Source organism: Zonotrichia albicollis, chromosome 8 (genome assembly GCF_047830755.1).
Source record: "Zonotrichia albicollis isolate bZonAlb1 chromosome 8, bZonAlb1.hap1, whole genome shotgun sequence".
Taxonomy (NCBI): domain Eukaryota; kingdom Metazoa; phylum Chordata; class Aves; order Passeriformes; family Passerellidae; genus Zonotrichia; species Zonotrichia albicollis.
Window position 1 is genome coordinate 35,721,510 of NC_133826.1, and position 9,668 is coordinate 35,731,177.

The 9,668-nt window shown below is 53.0% G+C and overlaps 1 protein-coding gene across 1 annotated transcript; it reads left to right on the forward strand.

Moving 5' to 3' along the window:
- Positions 1–4,677: 4,677 nt before the first annotated feature.
- On the forward strand, positions 4,678–5,610 carry LOC141729761 (olfactory receptor 14J1-like). Its single transcript, XM_074545496.1, has one exon. The coding sequence runs from the start codon at positions 4,678–4,680 to the stop codon at positions 5,608–5,610; it is 933 nt and encodes a 310-aa protein (XP_074401597.1).
- Positions 5,611–9,668: the final 4,058 nt, after the last annotated feature.

The window sequence follows — 9,668 nt, forward strand, 5'->3', positions numbered from 1 at the left end:
ATTTCCAAGGGAAACGGGTCTGGCTGGCCTTAGCCTCCTTGGGGCTGCCTCTAATCAGCCTTTGAAACACTGGGGCTCTGCTCTTTCCTTCCTGTGGAGAACTGTCATCCCGGTGCAGGCACTCATGGCTGAAATGGAATTCCATCTCCAAAACTCCCCAAATATCCAAGGGTTGCTTTCAGATAAAAGCTGCAAGGACAGAGAGGTCTGGCTTGCCTTGGCCTCTGGTGACTCCCTCTGAACTGCCTTCAAAACCCTGGGGCTCTGTGGTTTCCTTCCTCTAGAAAAGAACCGTCCTTCTTGTCCAGGCACCCATGGCCTCAAGCACATGAGCACTGTACAGGGACAGAGGAGCTCTGTGCTCAGTGGGGTGGGGAGTGAGGACAGCAGAGAAGAGCCCTGAGAGGGTGGTTTCAGAGATGGTGGATCCTTTTGACATAATAGAAAAAAGATAGAAAAAGAAAGAATTAATAAAAATGGCAGCTGGGGAGGTCCAGACTGGAGAGCAGGAGAAAGAAATTTCCCTCCCAGGGCAGGGCTCTTGTCCAACACCAGAAGGACTCTGGGTCAGTCCAAGGCTTTGTGGGGGCAGACATAGGCAGGCAGGAGGCAGAGCTGTCAGCAAAGGAAGGGGCCAGCCAGGTGGGGCAGCCGGGGGATGAGTTTTACAACATGGCTTATGTGGTCCAAGACCTGTTCCACATTGCCAAAAGATGGCTGCATCCGTGGGGATATTTAGTTGGCCAACACCCCTGTCAATCACTGAAACATAAGGTGACCAGAAGAGATTCACCTAAGACCTCTCTCAGTAGTTTGGTTCCACTGATGGGCAGAAGTTTATTCAGTATTGTTTTCATTTTGAAAGTAAGAGCAGTGATACTGGAGTCTTCTGTAGCAGGGGACATGGTATACCATATGGAACATGTGGACCATGGTAAAAGATGTTAAATAAATAAATAAAATATATTAAATTAAAAATACATTTATAAATAAATAAATAAATAAAAAAACATTCCCAGATGTTCCAGGAGCGCCTCAGCCTCATGGTCTGGGATGAAAACTTATCACCATGAGTCAGCAGAGGGGGTCTCCAGATAGCTTTGCAGAATGGCTGGTATTACTGCCTAGTGGTACAGGGTTAATATTGGGGTGCAAGGAAGCAGCATTTTTGAATTTCACTAGACTTAATTATGGAATGTTAGGGGAAGAACCAAAGAAGGAAAAGGGAGGGGTCAAGGTGGTTTGGAGAGAAGTAGACATAGGAAAATAAAGGAATAATACAATAAGTGGGGTCAGACATACTAACAGAGGGTAACAAATGCTGATCAGTGTGCTTGTAAGGCCCTACCTTGCACCTGGTCCCTGTACTGTTCCACAGTACCCTGTTTCCTCATTTGACTCAATGTGTAATTTCTGACTGCTCTGCAGAGCCAGTGGGATCTGGTGGAGTCAGATGAAAAACCTTTTTGCACACTTGTCTGTTTGTATGAACATGTCTGTATGAGGTACCTGAAAAGTTGAGTGTCCAAAGGCCAGATAAGGGGTGATCCATATGGTGTTGATAAAGGTACCCTTTATCATGGTATACCATGATAACTTATCCTTTGGTGCTCAGTAATCTAAAGATTTATAGAATGTCTTATGGATAGGCCTTAGTTACTCTTAATGACTCATTTTTCCTCTAAAAATACAAATGACATCATGTTAGTTATAATTTCACGCATGAATTTCTTAAAAAAGAAGCATCAGAAGGCTGCAGGACAAAGTCATTTCCCAGTTGTCCTCTTCAGTTGTGTTTCAAGCTTCCGGAACAACAGTTGTATAATACATAATATGTATAATCCATGAAAAACACATGGATTGTAACTTGGTCCCCTCCTGGAGTGCTATGGTCATGAATGCCAATGCCTAAAATGATTCCTAATTATTTTTACCTTTGTATTAGATATTACACACAAAGAAGGACACTCTTCTGTTCAGAAAGGTCAGTTTCATTATAATGAAAACCACCAAAGGATAGTATAGGGACTTATGACCTATATTTTCAGAAAAAAGGGATGAGAATTTATGCTTTGGTGCTCTGTAGCCATCCATGTTGACAAGATTCCAATATGCCAAGGCATGTGTCCAAAAGCTACAGGGGGACCTGTTCCCAGTGCCTGCAGGGACAGAGGCGCAGGGCAGGGACACCGTGGAACAGCCTGGGCTGCACAGGGCACAGGGATGGGCAGCAGCTGCAAGAAAGCCCTGCCAGAGCCAACTTGGGCAGCACTTTGGCCATGGCTGCTGGGCCTGGGCCTGAGCCCACGAGGGGACAAGTGACCCTTGCAGGGCTGGGGCCTCATTGCCTCCTTGTCCCAGCTCAGCAGCCTGGCAGGGGCCGCCCCATGCTCCTGCCCTTGACATTGCACATCCCCACATGCCAGTGCCCATCCCAGCAAGAGCCCTGAGCAAGGAGGGAGGGACAGGATCTGCCTGGCCAGGGGCTGGGGCTCAGGCCTTGGCCCTTGGCATTCCTGAAACACATCCAGCTTTGCTCAGCACCAGAGACACCTTTGCCTTGTTTGTCCCCAGCTGTCAACACTGCCTCCAGTATTCTGCTCTAACTGGAATCTGGGGACACTTTTCCCAGTCGTGTCCCTCAATGGGACCGGTTAAAACTTCAAGAAACTTTGGAGTTTAAATTTAATTTTCAGTTCTTGAGAAGTTTTTTGAAACACTCTCTGAGGGACTGAGTTTGATGTAAACAACACCAAAGCCCCTAGAGGCTCATTAAAGTCTTTGTGCTCTGCCTGTGCTACTGAGCTTTAAAGGAACAGCTCTTCCCAGGACCAGCTCCTCTCCCAGCCCAGCAGGGCTGAGGGCTCTGCCTGCAGGCACTGAGGGGACAGGAGCCAGGCAGAGACAGGTTGAAGGCAATCAGGATTGGGAAGACATGGAGCTGAGACTTCACTTGGGGAAAAGATCTTCACAGCCCTCTACGTGGTGAGTTCTCTGTGGCAAAGGAGGAGGAGGAGGATGCGCTGCAGAGTGGGGCTGCCCTGGGCACCATCAGAGGGACAGGGCAGGATGGCTCCTGCTGCCAGGGATGGCTGCAGGGGCTGAAGCTGGGGTGGCAGCCAGGGCTGCTCAGAGCTCCAGATCATGGCCAGCGCATTTCTGAGGGGACTTGCCATGAGCTCATTCAGGGCAGGAGTTTCCTGTTTGGGTCTCAGATTTCCTGAGTCTGTGCTCCCACTTTTCCCTGGCTCAGCTTGGTGTCAATGGAAACTCAGCTGTGCAAGGCAGAGCAGTGGCTGGGACTCTTAAACCATCACCCTGAGGATTCCTGGGCACCTCAGCAAGTGTCTGCACCTGCCCAGCCTCCAGATCCATGCAGCATCACCTTTCCATGGTGCCCAGGCTGGGGGAGCTGTTCTTTAATCCCTGCAGGGCCCAGCAGTTGCAGGGCAGGGCTCGCCTGGGGGCTGGGCTGGGCTCTGGCAGCTCTGGCAGGGAAGGAGCCCGGGGCCACAGGAGCAGCTGGGGCTGGGACAGCTCCAGCAGCAGAGCCGTGGGCAGGGAGGGAGGGAGGCAGTGCTGAGGGAAGCCCTGCTGCAGGACAGATGTGGCACCTGCCGGGCCTGCCCTGCAGGGCACACACTGTCGTGAGCAGCACAGCTCTTGTGTCCCCTCGCAGCCAGGACAGTCCTCAGCCCGGAGGCTCGGGGCCCTCAGTCCCTCCTGGGCCGGCAGAGCAGCCCCAGAGATGAGGGGCATCTCTCCGGCCAAGTGCCCATTCCCTGCTGACCAGGGCCTGAGGGCCACTGTCCTGCCCTGCTGCTGCCTGGCAGGGGCCGGGCAGCTGGCCAGGGAAAGGCTTTTCCTCAGGCCCGGCTCTCTCTCTCTCCTTGCCTTGCCCAGGTGCTGCTGGCATTGCTGAGGAGCTCTCTGGAATGGCAGTTCCAGCCACAGGGCCAGGCCCAGCCCTTGGGCTCCTCCTGTGCAGGCTGAGCACAGCAATGGAGTGTCCCAGCTCCCTGTGCCCGGGCAGCTCTGGGCAGGGCAGGCTGGGAGGCTGGCAATGAGCCCACTCTCCTGACTCTGGGAAAGGCAGGAGCCACTTTGTGTGCCAGGGATCCCTCTGCTCTCAGCAGTGTCTCCTGGCTGTCCAGGGTAACACGGGAGTGGATTTCAGAAAGGTGCACGTCCAGGGCAGCTGGAAGAGGCGAGAGGGACCGAGCAGCTCCCCTCAGTCTGCACTAAGCCTCAGACAATGCTCCTGCCTCTCTGGACACTCTCTTCTCCAGTCTGTGTAGCAGAATCTCTCATTCTGCCTCCTACAATCCCCATCCCTTCATGCAGGCAGCTCCTCTGCCTTGGCTCAACATTCTTTATACAAATCCCAAAACCAGGACTGGCCCCTGCCCTTACTGTGCCGCTGCACTGACTGGGGGTCAGGTCTCACTCCCAGGTGTCCTGTAGGTCAAGGTCCATCTCCTCACACAACATTGGCCAGCAGCAATCAGGGCACCAGTAACAAAGGTGAAGGAAGATCTCCTGGACATACACAAGGGAGAGGTGTTTAGTGGTAGGAAAGGGTCTATTAGAAAGGGCTTTGACATTTCTATGAGAAATCTCCGCTCGATTATCACTGTCATTCCTTCTTCAAAAGGTGCCAAGGTCCAGAGACAGCAAATGTCCAACAGCAGCTCCATCAGGCACTTCCTCCTGCTGGCACTGGCAGACACACGGCAGCTGCAGCTCCTGCACTTCTGCCTCTTGCTGGGCATCTCCCTGGCTGCCCTCCTGGGTAACGGCCTCATCATCAGCGCCGTAGCCTGCGGCCACCACCTGCACACGCCCATGTTCTTCTTCCTGCTCAACCTGGCCCTCAGCGACCTGGGCTGCATCTGCACCACTGTCCCCAAAGCCATGCACAGTTCCCTCTGGGACACCAGGGACATCTCCTACACTGGATGTGCTGCTCAGGTTTTCTTCTTTGCCTTTTTCATGTCAGCAGAATTTGCACTTCTCACTGTCATGTGCTATGACCGCTACGTGTCCATCTGCAAACCCCTGCACTACGGGACCCTCCTGGGCAGCAGAGCTTGTGCCCACATGGCAGCAGCTGCCTGGGCCAGTGGCTTTCTCAATGCTCTCATGCAAACAGCCAATACATTTTCCCTGCCCCTGTGCCATGGTAATGCCCTGGGTCAGTTCTTCTGTGAAATCCCACACATCCTCAAGCTCTCCTGCTCACACTCCAAACTCCAGGAACTTGGGCTTCTTGTGTTTTCTGTCTGTCTAGTATTTAGCTGTTTTGTGTTCATTGTTTTCTCCTATGTGCAGATCTTCAGGGCTGTGCTGAGGAACCCCTCTGAGCAGGGACGGCACAAAGCCTTTTCCACCTGCCTCCCTCACCTGGCTGTGGTCTCCCTGTTTGTCAGCACTGGAACATTTTCTCACCTGAAGCCCCCCTCCATCTCCTCCCCATCCCTGGATCTGGCCCTGTCAGTTCTGTACTCGGTGGTGCCTCCAGCCCTGAACCCCCTCATCTACAGCCTGAGGAACCAGGAGCTCAAGGCTGCAGTGTGGAGACTGATAAGTGGGTGGTTTCAGAAACATTAAACTGCTGGCCAGTTTCTGCAAGTCACATGTAATAAAACTCAACTTTGATAGTTCTTGTTGGGACTGGTGGTTGGTTAATTCTTTTCATTCCTTTAATATTTTTTTAATATGGTCCACAAGAAATGCAATTGTTTGTGACATTTCTCATTTTGTTTCTTTCCACCTTTGCCGTGACCCCAGACTGTGTCAATGAGGAGCTGAGCCCTTGATGGCTTCAGATGAACTAAATAACCTCTCAGCAGAGATCCTATCATCAGAGATCTTTCCCCAGAGATCGCCTTTTGTTGCCTTCTCTGGAGCTGCAGCAGCAATGTCTGTGTGCAGAGCTGGGGCAGATCAGTGCTGGCCCAGCAGCTGTGCCCAGCAGCAGCAGCAGCACTTGGTGTTGCCAGTGCTGCTGCTGTGGCCCTGCCCCGCTGCCCTGGTGGCCCTGGTGTTGCTGCAGGGCCTGAGTGCTCTCGGGGCCGGGCACAGCCCTGGGGGTGGCAGTGCCGGGGCTGCAGCAGGGACAGGCCATGGGCACTGCTGGGGCAGTGCTGACGCCTCAGCCCAGGGCCTGGGGGCTCCAGGCTCCTTGCCCAGGCTCTCTCAAGAACACACCCAGGCCAATGCTCAGCACAGAAAAGCCCCGTGAGCAGCCCCAGGCTGGCCGTGGGCAGGCTGGGGGCAAACAGCATGGCTGGGGCTCTGCAAGGGCCCTGGGGCAGACGGGAAGGAGCAGCAGAGCAGGGGCTGATCCATCCCCAGTGCGCTGCACAGCCCAGGGCAGCGTCCCAGAGCGTCCTCATGGAGCTGCCAACAACATCCCCCCTCTGCAGCCCTGGCCTCTCCCCCAGCTCACACAGGTGCCCCATCCTTGCAGGAACAGACACAGCAGCACTGGCTCAGCAGCCCCTGTTTGCATTGCACACAGCAGGGGAAGCACCCCCATGCTGTTGGTGTGGGGACATGAACCTGAGGGAGCACAAATGCCATCAGCCCCTGGGGCCAGCAAGGGCTGGAGGACACCAGGGAAAGCACTCAGCTTTGTCCTGGCCTCTGCACTCAGCCAGAAAGTTTGTTCCCATCAGCTGGGAGTTTCCTGTCCCACTGCAGACGCTGCTGCTCAGACCCAGGGCTCCCTGGCAGCTGCCTCCAAACTGCCCTGAGAATTTCCTTTGCTTCATCTTTGCTTTCTTTTCTCTTCTGGTATAAATTTCTTCCTCCTATTGCCCACCCCTGTTCCCTCCCCTGCAAACAGCCCATCCCTGTTTGCCCTTTGCTGTCTGGCCCCACTCCCCATTGCAGCTCCTGACTTGTCCCCATGGGAACATCCCTTCAGGAGCAAGATCATCCTACAAGTGCTGCAGGAATTGTCTGCAGTCTCCTGCAGTGCCTGGTGCTGCTCCCTTGCCAGAGACACCCCAGGCCAGGGGGGCACATCTGGGCTGCTGTGTCTGGCTCTGGGGCTCCCTGTTCTGGGCAGTGAGGAGGAGCTGCAGAGGCTCTGCAGGACTGACAGGATGGGCTTTGGGGCTGGCAGGAGAAGCTGAGGGACCTGGGCTGATGGAGCTCCTGAAGAGGAGGCCCAGGACTCATCCTGAAACTGCTCCAAAGATGGGTTTCGAGAATCCCAGAATCAGCAAGGGTGGAACAGTCCATGGAGATCATCAGGTGTGCCCTGACACCACCTGTGCCCTGACACCACCTTGTCTCCCCTGAGCCTCCTCTTCTCCAGGATAAACAACCCCAGCTTCCTCAGCCACTCCTCACAGGACTTGTGTTCCAGACCTCTCACCAGCCTTGTTGCCCTTCTCTGGACATGCTCCAGCCCCTCCAAGTCCTTTATAAATTTGGGGCCCAGAACTGGACACAGCACTCAAGGTGCTGCCCAAGCAGTGCTGAGCACAGGGGAAGAATCCCTGCCCTGCTCCTGCTGGCCACACCATTCCTGATCCATAAGAGTGCCAGGGGTTTGATGAGGGAAATTGTGGGGAGGATGTGGGGACAAAGTGCTATTGATTGTCAGCCATGAGGGGTCTGTTTTTTTGTATCTGTTCAGACTGCAATACAAGGTACTGGGGGTCAATATCAATTGGACATTGCTGATACCAAATATGAAGAAGAGATGAATACTGGACAAAACAGTTCTCACTGCTGTTTTTTTTCAGCGTAGCAGATTCACTTTGAAGGCACTTCTGAAATGTGTCTCATTAACCACAGAAAACTAAAAACTTAGATTACTACCTTGGCCTTTCTTGTTCAGGTGTTTTGAACAAATGTTTAGGAACATTTTTCATTGAATTCCTGAGCTGAAGAGCTCCACAAGGTAGAGGCCTCTGGAGTAATAAAATTCATCACCAACTTCCAAGTGGCTGAGGATCCATCTCCAGCAGAGCAGCAATGAACAGAAATGGACACAGCTTTGTATCTGCCCCAGCTTTGGGATGGGCCCTGGGCCTGGAGCAGGAACTCTTCAAAAGTATCAATTTTGGCTATGGGTGCATGTGCAGGAAGGACAGATTTTCCCATAGGCAGAAAAGCACAGAGCCTCAGTGTTTGAAAGCAAGTGAGAGCCAGCTCTCAGGAAGTCATGGTCAGCCAGACTTGTTGGCAATGGCAGCTTTATCTGGGAGCAATCCCTGAATATTGGGAATTTTGGAGGGGAAATCCCATTTTGGCCATGGATACTTGAATGAGAAGAAAGTTCTGTTCCAGTTGAAGGAAAGCCCAGAGCCCCAGGGTTTCAGGGACACATGAGCAGAGACTGTCGACAAGCCAAGGGCAGTTGGACCAGTCAGGCCAAGCCTACCAGAGCTGTTACCTGTTCCCTTGTTTCCATGGGGCCCTGCAGGGTAACAATGGTCCCTTACTTCCATGATGCCTTGCAGTGTCACAGGGGTCTCCTATGTACCACAGCATCACAATGGACCCTTGGTTCCATGGGGATTAACAATGTCAGAAAGGGCTCCTTGGTTCCATGAAGCCCTGCAGAGCCCCTTGATTCAACGAGGCCTCAAAGTGTCACAATGGACCTTTGGTTCCATGTGTTCCAGCACTGTTCCATGAATCCTTAGTTCCATGGGGCCCTGTAATGTCACAATGGACTCCGTGGTGCCACATCGTGTGAAAACTGCCATTTGGTCTGCCAGCACTTCATGGTACCACAATGATTCCTTGCTTCCATGCGGCCTTCTAGTGTCACAATGGCCTCTTGGTTCAGTGAGGCTTTTGGTGCCACAGTGGTCTCCATAATCACATAAGGCCTTGCAGTGTCACAACAGACCATTGGTTTCACTGAGCCCCACAGTGTCACTGTGGTCCCCTTGGCTCCACAAGGCTCTGAAGTGCCACAATCACCCTTAGATTTCACAAGGCCTCAAAGTGTAAAAAGGCCTCTGTGGTTCCATGAGGCCCTGCTGGGTCACAATGGACTTTTGGTTCCATGATGCCCCAGAGTGTCACAATGGTATCCTTGGTTCCACTGGAAACTTCATCTTATGGAGACACACAGGGTTCACTGGAGTCCCCTTGATTCCATAAGGCCCTGTTATGCTGTAATGGCGGCTTGGTTCCAGTGGGTCCCAAAGTGTCAGAAGAGTCTCCATTGTTCCCTGAGGCCCCACAAAGACACTGTCATCCCCTTGGTTCCCCAGGGCCCCACAGTGTGACGATGGACTCTTGGTTCCATGAGGTTCCTCAGACACAATGGTCCCCTTGGATCCACAGTGTCACAGTGGCCCCTTGGCTCCATGTGGCCAGGCTGTATCACAATGGCTCATGGTTCCATGAGGCCACACAGTTTAACAAGGGACCCTTGGTTCCATGAAGCCACACTGTGTCTCAATGGACTTCTGGTTCCATGAGCTTTCACACTGCCAACAGCAGTCTCCTTGGTTCTGCAGTGTCCCCAATGTTCCTTTGTTCCATGAGGTTCCATAGTAGAACACAGTCACCTTGGTTCCGTGAGGTTCTGCAGTGTCACAATGAACCTCTGGTTCCACCAGGCCTTGCTGTGTCACAATGGCCCCTTGGTTCCATGAGGTTTCTCAGGGTCACAGTGGTCTCCTTGGATCTGC